General features: G+C 36.7%; 2 protein-coding genes across 5 annotated transcripts; one reads left to right on the top strand and one right to left on the bottom strand.

Annotated features, from left to right (window-relative positions):
• The first annotated feature begins 399 nt into the window (after positions 1-399).
• Positions 400-4,808, top strand: LOC127510771 (protein mono-ADP-ribosyltransferase PARP11-like). 2 transcript variants are annotated; one of them, XM_051890775.1, is made up of 8 exons: positions 400-556; positions 791-944; positions 1,057-1,177; positions 1,276-1,351; positions 1,460-1,532; positions 2,338-2,465; positions 2,865-3,016; positions 4,043-4,808. In XM_051890775.1, exons 2-8 carry the CDS (start codon positions 792-794, stop codon positions 4,357-4,359), a joined length of 1,020 nt encoding a protein of 339 aa, XP_051746735.1. In that variant the 5' UTR covers positions 400-556; position 791; the 3' UTR covers positions 4,360-4,808. The 2 variants fall into 2 exon arrangements, with proteins under 2 accessions (XP_051746735.1, XP_051746734.1); XM_051890774.1 differs by lacking the exon at positions 400-556 and having other exon boundaries at positions 566-944.
• Positions 4,809-6,437: 1,629 nt separating this feature from the next.
• Positions 6,438-17,463, bottom strand: ftr64 (finTRIM family, member 64). 3 transcript variants are annotated; one of them, XM_051890771.1, is made up of 7 exons: positions 17,191-17,335; positions 16,810-16,982; positions 15,719-15,814; positions 15,411-15,644; positions 14,828-14,984; positions 14,658-14,717; positions 6,438-9,446 (listed from the first exon to the last, which is right to left on the bottom strand). In XM_051890771.1, the coding sequence occupies exons 2-7, from the start codon at positions 16,963-16,965 to the stop codon at positions 8,923-8,925; spliced, it is 1,227 nt and encodes a 408-aa protein (XP_051746731.1). In that variant the 5' UTR covers positions 16,966-16,982; positions 17,191-17,335; the 3' UTR covers positions 6,438-8,922. The 3 variants fall into 3 exon arrangements, with proteins under 3 accessions (XP_051746731.1, XP_051746729.1, XP_051746732.1); XM_051890769.1 differs by having other exon boundaries at positions 16,810-17,463; XM_051890772.1 differs by lacking the exon at positions 16,810-16,982 and having other exon boundaries at positions 16,983-17,243.
• Between the last annotated feature and the right edge of the window lie 4,720 nt (positions 17,464-22,183).

The raw sequence follows: 22,183 nt of genomic DNA, 5'->3' as shown, positions 1-22,183 counted from the left end.
GTTTTACTTTTTACTGATGTTATTATAATATAATGTTTAATGTAGTAAAAAATAATAAAATTAAGGATGTGGGTGATTTCTGCCGAGGAAGTTTTGAGTTTTGAAAAATGTGTTTCCTCATAACATGACCCCACTACTCTTCAATTTAACAGAAGAAACATTTTATATTTTAAGTAAGGCCTTTTTTATAAGTTGCCTTTGCCTGTGACAAATGCAAAAGCAATGAATCCCATATTATTTAATAGTTTTATAATTATTATTATTATTATTAGTAGTAGTAGTAGTAGTAGTATTGCATTTTGTTGTTTATTAGTCCATGTATCTCTTTCGGTTTTATTTTTTTGTTATTTATTTATTTATTTTTGGTTAGGTATTTTTATTGAATAAAAATGTTGAAGGGCGCATTACGTCATAGCTGCGAATGCGGAAGTGAAGCGAACAACAACAAGAGATTGAGGAAAACGAAACATAACAAGTAATCAGAAACGATGTTTCACGAATTTAAATGAATTCAACATTGTTCATAACTGCAAGAGGAACAAGGCTTTTTCGAAAGGTATACACGATTGATTAATACGGTTAAATGCAAAATCATAATCTGAATTAAGAAGTATATTTTATCATTTCATCATGTTTTAGTAAACAAAATATCTTGCTTGAATGAGATCGCGTCCAGTGAAATCAAATCCGATGAATAATTGTTTCAGATGAATAATTGCTTGTTATTTTGCACTTGTTGTCATGCACTTGAAAGTTGGCCAGATGGACATATTTGTGTATTTGCTTTGAGGATGCACTGTGTGGACACTGACAAACATCTGGAGAGCTCAGGGGTCCTCCACAAGCCCCCTGATGAAGAGCTATGTGAGGAGGAAATGGACACATCAGAAGCAAAGTGGCACTGGTTTTACCTTGCCGAGTGTGGCGTCTGGCATATGTTTGAAGTATGTACTGCCTTTTATCAAACTGCAGTCTGATAGACTAGACTAATATGAATGGCTATTCATAAGTTGCCTTTTTGCTAATCACATCATGCTGTTTTCCTATTCACTACAGGAAGTTCCAAGCACAGGTTGTTCTGTCACCAATGAGCAAATTGAGCAAAGCTACTGCAAGAATCAGCATGCTTCAATGGACTTCTATACTGCTAAATATACCTATAAATTAGACTTTTCTGGTCAGTTGAGTTATCTAGATTTGTAGTAATAAATGCCCTGAGGACTGTGATGTGTGTTTTGACTGTCATTTCTCTTTATCACTTTATTATGTCACTAGCTATGAAACAAGTCAATGTGACTACTGGAAAAGAAAGGCCAATCAAAAGGGCATTGCAATCAGCTACTGACTTCAGGTGAGATCATTTATACAGCTTTTATTATTATAAAATGTATATTGTAATGTTTTATATTGTACATTAAATGAATACAAAAATAAGTCTTTTTAATTTCGTGTTTCACAGATTTATCTGTGATAACCCAGCCCTTCCTGTACCCAGCCACTGGGAAAGAGTTAATACAGAGGAACCCTATCAGGTAAAAATATTTAAAATTAGGTAAAAACAGTTAAATTATTGACAGTCTTCTAATGACACAGAATGACTTTTGACTGCACTACACTGGTACATTACAGGCTTCTCACCTAGAGAATAGAACTTTTTTCTGTTAATTTTTCGTGTGGTGTGCCCCAGGGATCCATTTTGAGACCTTTATTGTTTTCCCTTTATAGCTTACTTTGGCCTACATTTTTCAGAAATGCAACATTTCTTATTGTTATGCTGACGATTCTCAGATTTACCTTCCAGGCTTGACACCGCTGTTTCATTCAATGTTTTTTGAAATGCATAAATGATATTAAGAATTGGATGACAAATAATTCTGTGCAGCTTAAAGGAATAGTTTATCCAAAAATTAAAATTCTGTCATCATTTATTTACCCTCAAGTTGCTCCAAACCTTTATGAATTTCTTTTTTCTGCTGAACACAAAAGAAGATATTTTGAAGAATGTCAGTAACCAAACAGTTGATGGGCCCCATAGTGTTTTTTTTTTTTCTTCTCCATACTATGGAAGTAGACAAGACATACAAGCATGAGACTTTTAAAATCAACCCTGAAATTAACAGGAAACAGGTGGAGGGATTCTAGAACAGGGGAAACTCTAGCATACCTCCACTGGCTTCCCATTAATTTTAGGGTTGATTTTAAAATTGTCATGTTTGTATGCAAGCCGTTGTCTGGCCATGCACCAAAATATATAATAGTGACCTTCTTCTTGTGCTTTATTAAAAAATGTTGATCTTGTTGTTGTTTGACTGTGTGACTATGACTGTTTCCCTCCAGCTCATTGCTCTATGCAGAGATACCTTTGAGTACAAAGAAGTGGCCCGGTTATATGAAAGAACCATGAGCCAGCCCATCAGATCCATTCAGAGAATACAGAACCTGGACTTGTGGGAGTTTTTCTGCAGGTTGTCTCATTTTCCAATATTTGAAACAAACCTGGAGAGGTTTATGTTGCAATAATGACTCTCTGTCTGCATGTTATCACAGTTATTACAAGATTTCTTAGCAAATAAATTATTACTTTACCCCCGGTTTCACAGATGAGGCTTAAGCTAGTCCTAGACTAAAATGCATGTTTGAGCTGTTTTAACTAAAAGCAACTTGCACTGACATATCTTAAAATATTTCAGTGCCATTGTTTTGTCTCAAGATTCACACCAGTAATATTTTTTTCTAGGGTACATTTATAAAAGCTACTTAAATGTCCTAATTGAACCTAATTGAAAAGGCCTAATCCTGGCTTAGCCTAAGCCCTGTCTGTGAAAACGGGCCTTAATGTATTTACATGTATTTAAATATTATAGGAAAAAAGCCCAGCTGAGAAAGATAAAACGTGTCGTAAACGTTGAAGAAAAGATGCTTTTCCACGGAACTGGCCACAGTAACATACAGGCTATATGCACATATAACTTTGATTGGCGTCTCACAGGAAGTCATGGTGACGTCTATGGCAAAGGTACAGTCTATGAGTCTTTCTGCATTAAAGGGATGATTCACAAAAAAATGACAACAGTGTCATTATTTATGGATCCTCATGTCGGTCCAAACCTGTATGACTTCTGTCTTTTATCGAACACAAAAAGGGAAGTTTTGAAGAATGTTCATGCTGCTCTTTTACATACAGTGATAGAGTAGATGTGGATAGGGCTGTCATACTCTAAAAAGCATGAAAAAATCATTCATACATCCAGTCTCCTGAAGCCAAATTATAATTTTGTTAACTTTTTCACTGAAAATCTTGCTTGACAGCCATGGTCACCATCCACTATCATTGTGTGGAAAAGAACAGCTTCAACATATGCGTATAAATAATAGAAATCTATTATTATTATTATTATTAATTTATTTTTGTATTCCACAGAAAAAATACAGGTTTCAAAATACATGATGATTAAAAGAAACATAAGAAAAAATTGTTTCTGTAACTACTGCAAGACAAAACATAAATTATGTACATTACCTGTTTAGACTACATTTTTAAATATGTTGTATATGGAATTTCTTCCACATATAGAGAAAAAAAAATGCTTTGGTAAATCATAATTATGACATTAGAAGTGTTTTTTTTAATTTTTTTATTTGATACTAAGTCATAAAAATAAGTTGTAATTATGAAGTACAAGTTGAAATGATGTCATAAAAATTCATAATGACAAAGTCAATTTTTATTTTTATCGCTATTCACATTTTTATCAATTAAAAAATAAAAAGTTAAAAAGATAAAAAGTTGCAATTATGTCATGTCATAATTTTCTTTATAATTTTGACTTTTTGTCATAATTTTGACTTTTTTTTATCTCATTATGACTTAGTATATCACAATTTTGACTTTATCTCATAATTGTCTTATTGCATAATTTTGACTTTAATGTCACAATTCCTGCTTTGTATGAGTGAAATGTTATTGTAAACATTTCACTACTGTTGAAATGTCATTATAGTAACATTTTATATTGTATACATACAATTTTTGTCTTCACAGGAAGCTATTTTGCACGTGACGCAAGGTATTCCAGCAAGTTTTGCCATTCGACTAGCAAGCATAACTTTATCCTACAGAAGCACGGTTTAGCGCCCGCTATTTTCCAGAGTGACCCACCTTACAAGTGCATGTTCCTTGCACGGGTTCTAGTTGGGGAATACACACTGGGTCACCCCCAGTACTGCAGACCTCCTTCTAAAGACATGAGCATTGCCAACTTTTTCGACAGCTGTGTGGATGACATGATGAACCCTAAGATCTTCGTTATATTCGACAGCAACCAGATCTATCCGGAATACCTAATTGAATTTTGCTGATGTCAAAGATCAAAAGAAAATCAGCATAAACAGTTAACAGCATTTCATTCTTTTATTCTGAAGAACTTACTGTACCGTGGAGTTGTGGAAGCTATAGAGCAGAGTGCTGTAACAGTGCTGAGGCCAGTTACTGCAAAAGTGCCTTTGGTGAAAAACTATGAAATATATAACAATATACTGTGACTAGGGGGCTAAGAAAAAAAAGTATACATGGGTAATATATTTATAGTTTATATGGATTTTATCAACTTTTGTTGTATTATTACATTTATTTAAATGTTCCACTAGGAACCGGTTTTTCTCTTTATCCCAGCCATTTTATTTATCATTTGAAATTTGCTTCCATACAAGATGCCATAACTTGTATTATTTACTTTTGTAATATCCAGAAATCATGCCTTGTAGAAAAAAAATGGCAGAAAGTGATTCCATAAAGACTGGGTACTCAAGTTATGTTTTTCAAATTTGCACACGTAACATTATTATTATTATTATTATTATTCATAATCTACCTCTCCATAATTCTACCTCTTGTCATGTATTTTCAAAAACAAAGACAAATCTCTGATGGCCAGTTGTTAAACATGCATTTAATGGAAGTTTGATGACGTCTTAAAGTCGCGATGAAACTGAGTTAGTGACAGATCTTTTCTTCCGTATTGTGACATATATCTGAGTGAAACAAATTATTGAAAAATAATAAAATGTTGGGCAGAGACTTGGTTCTATCCATCAGTTGTTGATTGGATGGAGGCAGATCTCTTGCAGTCGATTGTATGATCGGATGATTAAAGTCTGGCATACGTCACCAAAGAAACATCTGTAATTTCACAGAACAAAGTTGACATTTTGATTAAAACTTACAATGACAAAAAAATACAAAAAAAATTTAAAAAATGAAACATGCATGGATAAATCATTTCCAATAAGATTAATAACATGCATTTATAAACTAGATTGTCAATTTTTGACAAAAAAGTATCCCCTGCCCATTCATTAATGAAATATTTTGTCCAATTTAATATATACTTCAAACCAGCAATAATATTGTGATACTCTCAGCAAGGTTTAATACATTTTGCCAAACCATTCCTTATCAGTCACATGCAGGTGTGTACAATTAGTAAAACTATAGACAGAAACAGGTTCCAATTCTTTCTGTCAGGTTATTCACATAATATTTTAAATGTGGCACAACTCGGACACCCATAGAGACAGAGCGATACGCGTAATTTGAAAACCATGCCTACCGTATTGCGTGAAGCTGCTTCCTTGTTATTTCTGACTTATAACCAAAAACAGAACAATGTCTAAAAGCTGCTATGTGACAGGGTGTACAGTAAACCCAGAACCAAAAACATAGAAGTTTTTATAAGCTGTTAACCTAAAAATGAGCGTTTAAGGACACAAAATTGGTTACAGGCAATTGAGACAGAGCACAATGTCATATTACTCTGAGAACTACGCCCACTGGAGAGGAATGTAATCGGCGACAGGAAATATAATATATAAAACTGACATTTGGATATTTGACTTACCAGTAACAAAAGGTTTACTGCACACATAGGCATACTGAATGTCAGGATCCCACAATTTACCTATTCTTCCTGCTGATGCTTTACGTCTTATTGCCTGTATCCACTTTTGTCTTGGCTTTTACAGTTTGGTAGCTTAAAAAAACCTCTGGGTTTTTTAGCTTGTTTGCTGTACACCCTGTCACACAGCAGCTTTTAGGCATTGTTCTGTCTTTTGTTAGAAGCAAGAAATAACAAGGAGGCAGCTTCATGCAATACAAAGTCAATGGAGAGAGTTGGATTGTTTTCCCCTCCAATGTGGGCGTGGCCTAAATGCGCTCTGTCTCTATCAGAACAGGCAACAATCCTAAACTAAGCTGCCAGCATAAAACATTTATTATAATTATTAAAATGTATGTAGATAAATTCTAAATAATAATAATAATGTAATAATTTAAATGTTTTTAAAGTGATATATTTATTTAGTAATATATTAATGAGGTCTAATGGCTCGGTATTGTTCTGCTGGGTGGTTTCTTCCAAATAAATCAAGCATGCAAACAATTAATGCTGAGTTAGATGACGTTTAATCACTTGAATTCCATACTGCCTGATTACAGTAAAGTCACATTACAAAGAATCTGATGATACCTATCACATTTATTTCCATATACAATATGACTCGAATTAAAAATGTCATATTCAAAGTTATCACACTGATATCCTAAATAGATCCGTCACATATGAGGAAGCAAAACAGATTTTGGGCCTAGTTGCTTCTATAGAGTATGTCAGATAAGAATTTGTGCATCTGAAATCAAAATAGTATATCAAAGGTGCCTGGATCACACTCTGTGCATCTTGGTTGGAATAATATTAATGGAATACTGGCTTTTGATATTTACTATTAACAATGCAGTACATTATTTTGACATGTAAAAGTACGCCAGTTGGGAAAGCAGCCATGATCAAATTAATGAAAAGCAGACAATATACAGTACAACAAAACAAAATGAAACACAACGATTTCCATGAAAAGCCCAAGAAAACAGTTAGGAGATTTGTATAGGTGGAGGAGAAGCTATTTTGGAGATGTTCTTTGCAGGATATTGTAGATGTATGATCAAATCTGAGATGTTTCTGAGGTTCAATAGACCCTATTGAGTGTAAATGTGTGTTAAAAACAACATGGTTGGAATTCCTCATCTTGTCGTAAGATTTCAACTTTTTACCAAATAGTACAGAGTTATACTTTTATTCCTCCTCTCAATGAGAGATTATTAAATAATCCTTGATCATAATTTTAGTTTTATAAACAGCATACGTCTACTTTTGTATATACTGCAGACCTATATATATGTAAATTAAATTTAAAAGAACTTATTCCTGATTTTGTTCTTTTTTAAATAAACACATAAAGCATATTATGCACAACATATTGGCCCAATATATGAATCTATATCAAACTGCATGCACTTCTAAATTTATTTGTCAGTTTCAGACCTGATTTATCAAATCCACTGAACCATTTATTTATTTGTTTTTATAGTTTTTCAGCCAATTATTGTGATATCCTCATGGCTAATGTGAAGAGTATTAATAGTAGTATTTAGTGTATTACTAGATATTGATATTTTACTTTTTTCATTCTTGGTTATGCTTAAAATACAACAAATATATAAGTACTGATGTATAATGACATTAAAATGTAATGCCAAATGTACAGTTGCAAATAACTGAATAATATGTGCACACATATTCAAGATTATAATAAAAATACATTTTAAGTTTCAGAATTGTATGGTTGCACTAAAATGCGTTTCTAGATCAACATTCTTGTCTGAAAATGTAGTCCTATCCCTACCCCTAAGCCTAACTATACCCATAACTTATCCTTAAAATCAAAGGGAAATGATAGGTGAATAACAGTGATGTAGAAGCACCTAGCCCTGATTGTAAGCCTAAACTTGACATAAACTGTAAACTTGTCCCTCAAATCTGATTGGTTGATTGGGATGTTGTTCCAGGATCTACAAAGATTTTGATCCAGGAACATGTTGCACATGGTGAAATCATGTTCTGCTGTCAGTACATACTACACTAAGTATATATTTAAGGTGCATTAGCTTTGCTTAAGAGCTACTAAAGTGTCAAAAAGCCCTCAAAAGTTGAAATTGTTGCATTTAAGTCCAATTTTACTAGTAATTCCATATCACTTACATAATGTACAATGAAGTTGCATGCAATAAGTCGCTGAGTACATACTTAACACTATAAAGCCTTCTGAATCATATTTGATACACAAATTTTGGTAACACTTTAGTATAGGGAACAACTATTAACTATTAACTATATGACGTTTCCCTCAATAAACTCCTAATTTACTGCTTATTAATAGTTACTAATGTAGTTGTTAAGTTTAGGTATTGGGTAGGATTAAGAATGTCGGTAATGCAGAATAAAGCAATAATATGTGCTTAATAAGTACTAATAAATAGCCAATATTCTAGTAATATGCATGCTAATAAGCAACTAGTTAAAAGACCCTAAAATAAAGTGTTACCCAATTTTTTAAGGCCTCAAAACTGATCAAAACTTTGCTGAAAAATATCTAAACAATCTACTACATGCCTTCTTTTCTCTGATTGATAGTTTATACTTTTTAGCAAGTAATAGGCCTTTTAAAAGTGACAACTGATATTCATATGCATTTTATGTAAGTAGTCACCTATACTGTTATTGTTACTGTTTTACCCAGTTTAGGCCTTTTTTCTACTTGAGTATAAGATCCATATTCTCCTGTATCGTACTATATAAGCCATAAAAACCTGATGTATCAAATATGATGCTCAAAACATATGCATTTGTTATAGACTTTTTCTTTAGATTTTGACTAAAGGTTCAATAAACTGTTTCATTTAAAATATATAGATTTTGGAGTATTATTTCATATGTCAGGCTTTACAGGGTTAAGTATGTACAGTAAGATATTTCAATTTTGAAAGTATGCATTATTTTATAGTAAGCACTCTTCTTACAAGTACATTTTTCACAAGCGCAATTTTACAGTTGATCCGAAAGAAAGTAAAAACCCAGGATAGAGGGGCTGAGTGAATGTGGTCTGGACTCTGTGGATGAGGGTCATTGTGTCAGAGACTCTGTAAAAAGACAGAGTTCCTGCACTGTGATCCACATACACTCCTATTCTACAGCAGCTGGTTGGTACAGAGAGTTTAGTTGGTTTCTTATCATAATAAAATGAGCAAGTGGACAGACCATAGAACAAACTCCAGGACTGCCGATTAAATCCGAACACACACTCATCATATTTTCCCTTCCTACTAATACTCTTATATGACACTGACAAAGCGACACCACGACCACTCCACTCCAATTCCCAGTAGCAGCGTCCACACACACTCTCTTTACACAACACCTGAAGATAATTATCAAATCTGTCTGGATGATCAGGATACTGCTGGACTGTACCAATATCAACAGCCATTTTGTTTTCTTCAGACAGATGAAGGCGTTTATTCACTGTGTTTGGATCCAGAGTGAGCTGACAGAAATCTGGAGAAAATAAAAAAGAACTATTACAAAATATATACATTCAAATATATAATTTAACATAGTATACACATTTACTTAAAATGTAAGATTATTTACAACATTTTTGTTATTTACAGCATATCATTTTGTCTTCCTTTAAAAAAAGGAAGTTCATGCATTTAAACATAAGCTTACTTGATTATCCATACATCATTTTTTAATCATGTTAAAATGTATCAAATATGATACATCAGACAATAACAAAATTTTCAAAAACTTGCACTTTGAAACCCGTTTTCAAAAGTTTGCGTTTTCAGGCCCTCAAAACGTTGTTGTCATGTAAATGAATGGCCAAAATACATTTTCTGTTTTTAGTTGAAAATGGTGTGTAAAGGGCTTACTTGACTGTAACCCTGTTCCCTGAAAAAGCTGGAACGAGATGCTGTGCTGATTTAAGCGCTATGGGAAAACCTCTTTGCTTGTGGACTTGTGTTGCAAACTCGCCAAGAATTTGGCTTAAATAACCTCTGATGATGACGTCATCAGAATGTGCACACGAGAGGCTATAAATAGACATGTGACAGGTGCGCTCATCAGGTCACTTTGTCTGAAGAACGACCTGGACAACGCCCTTAGTGCGGCAATGAAGCGCAGCATCTCGTTCCCACTTTTTCAGGAAACAGGGTTACAGTCAATTAGTGGTGCAACGGATCACAAAACTCATGGTTCGGATCATATTCAGTTTTCGAGTCATGGATCAGATCATTTTTCGGATCAGCAAAAAAAAATAAAAAAATAATGAATAAATAAAATACAAAGAAAAGTTTAAAGACAAATGTAAATTTGTTTCCCATTACTTAAGGAATACAAACAAGTACTTTGACAGAACACCAAAAAACCTATAAAGTTAAAAAACTAATAAAGTTAAACAAATTTTAAAGACAAGTGAACAGACAGTAAAAATAAGAATACACAAATTAAAACACATAAATACTATAGAACAGTTACAAATAAAGATAGGTCTAATAATATAAATGCATAAAAATAATTGTAATTACACTGTTCTGAACCATTCGTACGGAACACAGATCAACTACGATCTGTTGCACTCCTACAGTCAAGTAACCTGAGACATTCCCTTTCAAAAGCTACTCTTAATGCTGCGCTGATTTAAGTGCTATGGGAATGGGAATGTCAACGCCGCCACACTGGAAGGGTCTGGAAGGGTGTGTAGTGTGTGCGCACAAACGCGAGAAAGGCCTCAGACATGAGTTTAGGATGTTGACTCAAGGACGTGTGAGCCCGAAGTAACATAAACATCCAAACTATAGAATCTAATAAATGTGTGCAGAGAGGACCAGCCTGCCGCATTACATACTTGTTGCAAGGAGGTACCTCTTGTTGGAGGATGCAAACCCCCTGGTGGAATGACCACTACCTCCTAGAGGCGAAGCTTGACCGTGAGCCTCATAGGCTAGAGCAATAGGATCCCTCACCCAGTGTGACATCCTTTGCTTGGTGCGGCCATCCCCTGGTTGCGGCCCCCATAGCAAATGAAAAAGTTGCTCTGACTTGCACCACTGTCTAGTGAGGATGTAAGTCTGAAGAGCACAAACTGGACACAGTAGGTGAAGTTTCTCCTGCTCCGGTTTAGTGAATTGCGGAGGACAGAAGTCTTCAAGAACAACTGGCGTGGTCGGTAATGCAATAGGAAGATAGTCAGGGTGATGGTGCAAAATAGCTTTGACCAGTCCAGTGGCAGAGTCTTAGCAGGATGGTGAAATTGACACAGCCTGCAAATCCCATTTTTCTTTGGCGAAGTAATGGTCATGAGAAAAACCATCTTTAAAGTCAAAAGCTTGTTAGGCACTGACTCTAGCAAAAAAGGGTCTTGACTATCCCCTCCAGGACTATCCCACAAAGGGATCTTTGCTTTAACAAGAGGCCTCAGTTGTCTCGTTCCACGGATGAAGCAGATGATCAGAGGGTGTTTCCTGACTGGAGCCCCACCAATCAGGACGTGGCAAGCCGATATTTCAGCCACAAATAATCTGAGAGTAGCGGGGCATGCTGATGCTGTTTCCTGCAGAAACTCCAGCACTAAAACAATTTGACAGTGAACTGGGTTTGCATGGAGTGCAGTACACCACCTTTCAAAGACACCCCTTTTAAGGGCATAGATTTTTCTTGTGGAGGGAGCCCTAGTACTCAGAATAATCTGTATGACATCAACTGGAAGTCCAGCATCCCTCAGTTGGTCCCCCTCAGGGGCCAAACGTGAAGGTTCCAAAATTCAGGCTGGGGATGAAATTCTCCCCTGCGCCAGAGACAGAAGGTCCCTTCTGTTCGGAATCGCCCAGCGAGAGCTGTCAAAGAGGAATATTATCTTCTGGTCAGCCAAAAAGGCACCATCAATAAGAGGCAAAACCCTTGTTGAAAGACCTTGGCCAGGATTCAGTGGAAATGCATAAAGTTGCAGTCTTGGCCACATATGGGCCATGGCGTCCAGACCCAAGGAGGAAGTAAAGGGGACATTGCGCTGTTTCCTGTGAAGCAAAGAGGTCCACCTCTACTTCATAAAATCTTTCCCAAATCTGTCTGACTACTTCAGGGTGGCGTTTCCAATCCCCATGTGTCGCAGCATGTCAGAAAGTCTGCTCCCACATTCAAATGCCCAGGGGTTTAAATCGCCCTGAGAGACGGGAGCTTGTCCTGAGTCCAAAGCAGAACCTGCTGCATTAAGCCTGTTCAGACGGTGCAAATACAGTCCGCCTTGGTGATTTATGTAGGTAAATACCGTAGTATTGTCCACCCACACTAGGACATGGTATCCCCTTAACTGCTGGAATAAGTACTCCCGGGTCAGAAATACAGCCATCAATTTGAGGCAATCGATGCGCCAATTGAGATGACAGCCTCTCCAGACCCCTTGGGCTGGACGGCCATCTAAGACCGCACCCCAGCCCATCAGGGAAGCATCTGTCAATAGCATCCTGCAATGACAACACGCACCTAGAGTGGGACCAAAGGTGAGGAACCGGGGTCTGAGCCACAAAGAAAGGGTACGAAGCCTGCAGCGCGTAAACCTTGCCATAAACATGGATTTTAGAAAGTGCACAAAGTGCTCAGCGTGTGGGCTTACCATAAACATGGATTTTTCAAAGGGCACGGACCCTTATTTGCCTCTGGGGATTAGCCCTTGAACAAAATCCGTTGGCTCTAAACCACAGCTGAAACTGTTTCACGTGCAGAAAGCTCAAAGGTATCACCAAGGACACAGCTGCCACAAGACCTAGAACTCTTTGAAAGTTATGGAAAGTAATTTCCTGACCTAGCCTAATATCGCTCAGGGTGTTTAAAATGGACTTGACAGCTGTGCCTGCATGGTGACATCATGGTAACATGGTGAAGTCCCATACAACCCCTAAATATGTTGTCCCCTGGAAGGAGAGAGAACGCTTTTCTTGCCATTGAGTCTCAACCCCAGAAATACAAGATGAGGGAGGACCAGCACAGTTTGCAGTTCTTGTATCAGCAAGTGTGCCTGTTCCTGTTTCAGGGTAGTGGAGACCATGCCATTGAAACGTGAAGGACGGTGCGCATACTGTTTTCTGTAGCCTTTTCCTCCGGTTCTCAGAGCCCAAGGAGATATGTTTGGCAATAATTTCCATGCTGCCAACTTCACCGAAAGGGAGAACTCATTTTGACACAGCATCTGGTAATGCAATGTCTTATGAAGCAAGTTCATGTGACGCAATGTCTTGATGGGGGAATGTTAAATATCCTGTGTCCTGGGGAACAGCAGGAAGCAACTGAATATTCAACATTTCGCTGGAGAGTCAGATGAACAGTGAACAGGTAAGTTTATTGACACAAGCAGCGGGAATACAATCCCAAGCATGCAAGTAGTGATAAGCAGGTTAGATTGATGGTAATGAAGATAACTGGGTTTGTCTTACAGGGAGTCTGGGCACACAGACACACAAGGGAGCAGACACAGACTCAAGAGGAGACGTTGCGTCAGGTAAGTGAGTCTGTGTTCTCTGTGTTGCAGGCAGCGTTTGCGCACAAAGGTACCTCACGAAACTGATTTCAGATAGACTTCTGAGGTAGTGTAACGGTTTAATGTAGGGATGTAACGATACATCCGGAACCGGTTGAAAATCGATTGAAACGTGACGATTCAAGTTGGTTGAGATGCTAAATGAATCACGATACATTTGGGGGAGGGGTTTATATGAATGTATATTTGAGGAGAGCTGACTGGGTTCAGAAAAGTTTAGTTTAGATGGTATTTTCTTTTCATCTTACTTTCATACAATGCATTTTAAAGTACTTTTAGGGCACAGTTTACAGGGGTAACCATTGAAGTGCTGTACTGCCGCTGCTCCATAAGCACCACCTGCTGTCAAGACAGTGTATTTGCGTTCTCATGCAGCCCGTCTGCTTTTATGATGTTTTATGTAGCATAAAATTATTTTTAGCATAATCACATAATTTTTTTTTGCTTCAAATGTTAAAAAGTATACAATCTAATTTAAATTAAAAACTGCTCATGCTGCATGTATGCAGCATCTTTGTTGGGACCGTGATTAAAATGCAGTGGTTGCCTCTAATTTTAAATGGCTACAGATAGTTCAGCCTGTAATAGAGCAAATAAACATCTTGTTCATGTACTCATATGAAGAGATTTCTTTTATTTGTATTATTTATTTATTCATTTGATTTAGGATCTGTTTTAAAATTTCAATTTAGTTTTGTATCGCGAATCGTATCGAATCGTATTGGATTCAGACGTGCCTTGATGCCTTCCTACCTTGGAATGCATCCTCCGAAGGCATCATTTGTAAGATTTCGAATATAGCCAATGACTGGTTGTTTTTCTTGAGATTTGTAGTGCTGTTGATGAGGGCTGATAAGTGACAGGAGTGTGTGATCAGTACTCTGGTGACTGTGAATGTTGGGTGAGTGAGGGCGAGCCTCTCGTAATCATGACACATGTTACATGTATTTACTATAATAATAAGAGTATATTATGCATAATTACAAGTACCCAGTAGCCTAAATAACCCTAACCAAGCCCTAACCCTACAGTAAGTACATGTAGTTAATTAATATTACTCAGTACTTATTTGTGTAGTCAACTTAAAATAAAATGTAACCGACATTTGTATAACAGAATCAAACTACTTCAGATTTACTCTCAGTTGAAAGAAAAGCATGTACACTTACATTGTAAGAATTCTTTCCTGGTCTTGGGTTCTGGGGTGGGAATAATCTGGATGAATGTCACTACAGAAATCAACAGAGATTTAAAGTGTGATGACTTTATGCAATTGCATCTACATGTTACATAATGCAGTCACAAATATTTGCACACAAATAAACCTCAAGCATTTCACCTCTACCCAATATCATTTCTATCTCCCGTTTACAGAAATCTTCAAGTTTCTCTCTAAGAAGGGAGGCAGATTTTGCCACATCATCATAGAAATTTGGGGAGGAGGAAGTGATGGGTTCTTCTGTATATTCAGGAGAAACAGAGAAAGACTGGAAACTCTACAGACAAAGACAAACATAACATAAGTAACTTAGACACATAAATTCTACTTTTCACAAAACAAACAGATTAAATGAAACCAGATTTCCCAGCCATTTTTATACACTGCGTTTAAAAGCATGGGTTCAGTAAGGTTTCTTTTCACCAAGGACGCATTCAATTTATCAAAAGTGACAGTATATATTTATAATGTTATAAAAAATATTACTAATACCATTGAATGACGGTAATTATGTTGCTTTCTATTGGGGATTAAGAAAAACAAAGGTCTTACAGGTTTGGAACGACATGAGGGTGAGTACTTAATGACAGAAATTTCATTTTTGGGTGAACAAACCCTTTAATGATTAAAGAGTCATTGAATTTAGTAAACACTACCTGCAAATCAGAATTTATCTAAAGACCTGCTTTAAGAACAATGTTACCTGGAGGAAATTGCTGTGATTGTCTGTGTGTGAAAGCTGCTCTAGCTCAGCATCTCTCCTCCTCAGATCATCAATCTCTTGCTCTAGTCGCTTCAAGATTCCTTCAGCTTGACTCACTGCAGCTTTTTCCTGATCTCTGATCAGCTGTGTGAACTCAGAGCGTCTTGTCTCAATGAAGTGGATCAGCTCAGTAAAGATCTTCTCACTGTCCACCACCGATGCCAGTGCAGAGCGCTGTTATACGACACATAGTCCTGACATTAATCCAACAGTGAGCACAACATTCTTCTCATCTGCTCAAAACTCACCTTGTGTGACTTTACAGTCTCTCTTAGCTCCTGAACCTCTCTCTCTTTCTGCTGGATTCTCTTTTTGAACTCAGTCTGTGTCTTTCTCAGCTGTTCCTACAGGACAAAACAAACACAATGTACACTGCGTTCCAAATTATTATGCAAGTGACATATCCGTAGGATTTCAGTACAATAAACATTCAGGGTTTCAATTTACCTAAGTAGACCAGGCAAATTATTTTGTCTGAGATTGATACCAGTTATCTAAAAAGACATGGATAAATAAACAAACAAACAAACAAACACTTTCTTAGATAAACTAAAATCTGAATGTTTATTGTACTGAAATCCTTCTGATGTCACTTGCATAATAATTTGGAACACAGTGTACAAGTTGTAGTATAGTGCACATATTTAAAAAATACTCAGTTTATTTTATTGTTAGTAAAAAGTGGAATCTAAAGAATTTTAGATCGATCTGTGAAATAATTAGTCATTACAAGTCAGTGCAAACTAATATATATGTCATTATGTCTTAAAGTGACAGCAGCCTAATATTCCTGCTGCTGTCTGTGTTTTTAATGTTAATCAAACAACAAATGACAAGGAAATCACCCACTGCTCTTAACTGCCAGTTGGTAGAAGTATGAATGTGTGTGTGTGTGTGTGTGTGTGTGTGTGTGTGTGATATATTTCCATCAATTTTAATTGAGTACTATGTAAAGTATTATGAATTTAGAAAAAATTTGAAATCTTCACCTAAAAATAAAAGTATAAACTTTGAAAACTTTTTTAAAAAATCATACATTTTAAATAATAAAGTTTGTTAAACGGCAAAGCAACTACATTTGTTCCAGTGTTATTTGAAATTATTTTATATATAGCAAAGTTAAGCATATTTAAATATATCAAATTTAAATGTGTATAATTAAATATCTTTTGGAAGGACATTTATTATGAATGAAGTCCATGAAAATACTAGATAACTGCTTACGTACTGCTTAGCACTGATAAATAATGAAATATATTGAAGAAATATTGATTGATTTTACACAAAAAGAGTAAAGCTGCTAAAATAAATGTTTGCATTAGAATATATGTGTTCATACCTGCTTCTCTTCTACAGCTGTTACAGTGTCATGGTTTTTGTGTTCATTAATTCCACACAGGTAACAAATGCACTGCTGGTCAGTACGACAGTAGATGTCCAAAAGTTTATCATGTTTACGGCAGATCACCTCCTGTAGTCTGCCAGTGGCACCCATCAAGTTGTGCTTCTTACCTTTAAAAAAATTATCATGTTGTTCAAGGTGATTTTGACAGTAGGAGTTGAGACACACTAAACAGGACTTGATGGCTTTGTATTTTGTTCCAGAGCAAATGTCACACTCCACATCTCCAGGTCCAGCGTAGCAGTGAGCAGGAACATCTGCATGGAGTTTTGTCTTCAATTTCTCTACCATTTCAGCAAACACCACATTTTTACATACGTTGGGTCTTGGAGTGAATGTCTGCCTGCACTCAGGGCAGCTGTAAACTCCCTTCTGATCCTCCAGATTCCAGCAGTCTGTAATACAGTTCATACAGTAACTGTGTCCACAGGGAATGGTCACTGGGTCCTTCAGTATATCCAGACAAACTGGACAGCTGAACTGGACCTGAGTCACTGAAATGCTGGCTTCTGCCATTTTACAGAGACGTAAATCAGCTCAACAACCTCTTCCCGTGAATTGAAGAGTTCCCTGGTTCCGTCTTCGGGAAAGTGAAACTGGGAGGGAGCAGAGCTGCAGTCAGCCAATAGACGGCGCTGAAGTCTCAAACACTATTTTCTACTTCTATGCTTTAAACGTCTATGGAAGCCCATCGCTGTATACGAAATCGCGCTCTAGATCACTTGAGGGAGTGAATGAAAACGAGTGAGTGAATTCGGACGCTGAGTGAGAAAGGCTGCCGCTTTTGCATGGTTTGTGCTTGCTGTTTAATAATCATTCGAAACTTAGCAAACTATCCCCTGTATGTGTTATGTGTTTAATAAACTGGCAGCTCCAGTAGTAATGAAAATATTTATCTTGAACATCTTAAATTATTTATCTTGTTATGGAATCTATGTTTAAACCTTAAGTAAACAATTTAATAATCAATTAAAAGGTAATTTATATCTGTATGATGTTACGCTGGACCAACATTGGACCAGCGGTTTGGAAAATGGATGGATAGATGCAGGCCAGGGGCTGCTATAGTGATGTTGGTATATTAACGAACTATTTGTTGTTTGATTCGTAGTAGGCTACATTAAGTTTTACGGCATTAGTTTAAAGAAGGTAAACGAAACTGTGTAGGCTACATATATTTCAGACTTTAAATTAGGCCTATCTAAATTACGAATTGGTCAAATTGATCTATCTTCATGGATGTAACTTTAATCAAAGGTTTTGCTGACTCAAGAATAGCGGTCGATATTTTCACAAAGTAACGCGTGTCGTGGAGCAGCCGATAGTTCTAAACACTGATAGTTCCAGCACTGAACCCCATTCATTTTCAGTGATTCTGAAGTTCGCTCGCTGGTAAGTTGATGAAATTACTGCATTTTTGACATTTGAACGCATTACCTGACCTCATGAATCTAGTCAATAGTTGTATTTTATGTAACCAGCTTTAGTTAATGTTTATTGGAAGATAATAACGTTTGTTAATCTCTAATTGCAGCTAGCTTAAGTGACCAACACTTCACTAACTTTAGCTACCATAACCTGAAGTCAGTTGGGCTACATTCCTACGTACCTTTACAAGTTCGTTGTCAAACAACGTTTATCTTCGGTTATTAGATTTGTTGTTAATGTTAGCAACACTTAGTTGCCAGTTCATTAAAGTACCAGAGAATAACACAGTAAGGAGGTTGCATACACTTAGTGGCCACTATATTAGGAACACCTTTACAATCTAATGTAATTCAATACAACAGCTCTGCCAGGAATTCTACTTTAATGTTTATAATCAGCCAGAAATGTGTAAATTCAATACTGAGGTCATAGTTAAAGGTGATGTTGCACTACATTGTGTTCAGATGGGTTTCTTATTTACATACATGAGGTGGCCAGAATATTAAACACATCTGGATATGAAGCAACAAGTGCAAAAACACCCCCACAAACTATGACCTCAATGCTAAATCATCATTAAATTTACACCTCTATGACAGCATAAAAAAAAATTATCTTTTCCCTTATTTGCATAACTTCTTGGATTAGCTAAATAATCACCCAGCTTCTTCCATAATGTTATTGTGTGGAAGAATAAATTGAATAACAATAGTGGTTTGTATATAGTTATATATATACAGGTGCTGGTCATATAATTAGAATATCGTAAAAAAGTTCATTTTTTTATTGTAAATTATTTTAAAAAATGAAACTTTCATATATTCTAGATTCCCTACATGTAAAGTAAAACATTTCAAAAGGTTTTTTTTTTTAATTTGTTGATTAGAGCGTACAGCTAATGAAAGTCCAAAATCCAGTATCTCAAAATATTAGAATATTTACATTTGAGTTTCATTAAATGACCATCCCTACAGTATAAATTCCGGGTATCTTTTGTTCTTTGAAACCACACTAATGGGGAAGACTGCTGACTTGGCAATGGTCCAGGAGACAATCATTGACACCCTCCACAAAGAGAGTAAGTCACAGAAGGTCATTACTGAATGGGGTGGCTGTTTACAGAGTGATGTATCAAAGCATATTAAATGCAAAGTTGACTGGAAGGAAGAAATTGGGTAGGCAAAGGTGCACAAGCAACAGGGATGACCGCAAGCTTGAGAATACTGTCAAGTAAAGCCGATTCAAACACTTGGGAGAGCTTCACAATGAGTAGAATGAAGCCGGAGTCAGCGCATCAAGAGTCACCACACTCAGACATCTTCAGGAAAAGGACTACCAAGCCACTTCTGAACCAGAGACAACGTCAGAAGCATCTTACCTGAGCTAAGGAGAAAAAGAACTGGACAGTGAACAGTGGTCGAAAGTCCTCTTTTCAGATAAAAGAAAATTTTGCATTTCATGTTGAAATCATGGTCCCAGAGTCTGAAGGAAGACTGGAGAGGCACAGAATCCAAGCTGCTTGAAGTCTAGTGTGAAGTTTCTGAAGTCAATAATGATTTGGGGGGGCCGTGACGTCTGCTGGTGTTGGTCCATTGTGTTTTATCAAGTGCAAAGTCAATGCAGCCATCTTCCAGGAGATTTTGGAGCACTTTATGCTTCCATCTGCTGACAAGCTTTATGGAGATGCTGATTTCCTTTTCCAGCAGGACTTTAGCACCTGCCCACAGTGCAAAAACCACTTCCAAGTGGTTTGCTGACCATGATATTACTGTGCTTTATTGGCCAGCCAATATGCCTGACCTGAATCTATGGGATATTTTCAAGAGAAAGATGAGAAACAGTCGATCCAACAATATACAGATGATCTGAAGGCTCAATAGTGCCTCAGCAGTGCCACAGGCTGATCACTTCCATGCCACACTTCACTGATGCTGTAATTTGTGCTAGGAGCAAGTCATTTGCTGTAATATATATATTTTTTTTTTTTTCTCATTTAATTTCAAAATCTGTACTGGAGTACAGAGCCAAAATAACAGAAATCATGACAAATGTCCAAATAGTTATGGACCTAACTGTAGGTGTGTGCTCTCACTTCTGTAATGTCAACCTCATGAAAATGTTTGGGAAAAGTGTATTTAATCTGTCCTTCAATGTATTAACCTTAACACTGTTTCCTCTTTCTTTACAACTCCCAGTTCTGTCCAGCAGCAACAGGCTTGACTCGACTCCAGACCCGGTCTCCTCTGGGGCCTCTGACACAGGCTGTTTCCACCTGAAGTTAACATGCATTTTGGTCGATCGGATCACAAGTGGACGACGGAGACACATACACGTTTACACCTGGTGTTTTAATCCATCTGTTTTGTCCTCTTTCAATCACTTCTGTCCTGATTTCTTTGAGGGGGTGGGTAAATGTATGGGTTTTTACGGATCTTTCAATCTAATGGACAAAATAAGCTTAAGCAGTTTACATATGAACGTACCCAGAGATGACAGGAAAACATATTGAGAGCATCAGTGTTCGCTTCTGCTCTGACAGCCGTGAGACCAGTCGAATGCTGTGAGTGTGTGTTAGAAATCAGGAATGGTGAGAGAACATTGTGCTTGGTACGTTTTTCATCTTTGAACCAAACTTTGGTCTTCAGCCAACAAAGTTTAAATCCTGTCTGGCTCGAGCGCTTCCCATAATGTTTACACATTAGGTCGGTAGATGGAGAGTAGAGTAAACATGAGTGTTTACACTACGAAAGCAGTCCGGTCGAATGCATTTGCGTCTACTTCTGGAAGTGGTCGAAAGTGGACAAACTTAAACCGTTTTAGACCCTGTTTACACCTGTATTTAATGTTGTCCACTTGTGATTCGATCAGCCAAAACGCATCTTAATACCAGGTGGAAACAGGCCCACAGTCTGCTTCTGGCAGTGGAATGCTCTCACCCAAAAATTCAAGTAACTATAGCATTACTATAGTGTGGAGTTTGAATGCTTTCGTTATCAATGTATGGATAAGCATTTGACTGATTCTTGATTCACCACCAGGTCTCCAGATCATCCTACAGCTGCGCTGGAAGAATGTAATGGCTATTGTGAACACTTATATTCCTTATGGCCTGCTTTCTGCCATCTTTCTCTCCCTGTAGGAAGTCGAATGAGTTTCTTTGAAGACAGAACATTCAAGGAAAACTTACCTACCCTCTCCCTGGATATAATATATAATTAAATGTTTTGTTGAATGCAATTGTTTGCCTTGTATATTTTTCACTGTTGACCAAACTTCTTTCTTGACTTAAACTGAGCAGCTTCATTCATTGATATTCACTTGTTGTGCATGTTTATGTGAATGTATCTTAACATAACACAACATTAGGATGTTATTAATTATGACCTTAGAAGCACGAGAAAAATATATACAGTACATGCAGTAAATGTATACCTTATGGGAGCAGCCCCCCTTCCCTCTAAAATTAAACAAAAAATGTATTCAATTCAAAGGGCTTTATTTGCATGAGATATAAAACATACATACAAATGGTTTAGCCTATAGGGAAGGTCAGGATGAAGGGGTACATTAGCCATACTGAAATGAATCCAGTTAACAGAAATGTTAATGTTATGGATCGTATTTAGGAACATTGTTAATTCACTAAGTAACCATCTCTCCAGTTACCTGTACATTTTAACAGACCACACTGTTAACGACAATGCCGTCTCTCTATCACTCTCCAGATACAATACACTACTGTAAGTGTACACAATGTAGTAATCAATTTTATTCAATATTTAATCAATATTATGCGTTAATATTTACCGAAAAAAAATGCTACAAATACAAGTAGTTGCTGTATTTTACGTTATGGGAGCAGCCCCTCTTCCCTTCAAAATTA

This window comes from Ctenopharyngodon idella, chromosome 4 (assembly GCF_019924925.1).
Source record: "Ctenopharyngodon idella isolate HZGC_01 chromosome 4, HZGC01, whole genome shotgun sequence".
NCBI classification, from domain to species: domain Eukaryota; kingdom Metazoa; phylum Chordata; class Actinopteri; order Cypriniformes; family Xenocyprididae; genus Ctenopharyngodon; species Ctenopharyngodon idella.
The sequence above is the reverse complement of the archived record's forward strand: the minus strand, read 5'-3'. Positions and strand labels throughout refer to the sequence as shown.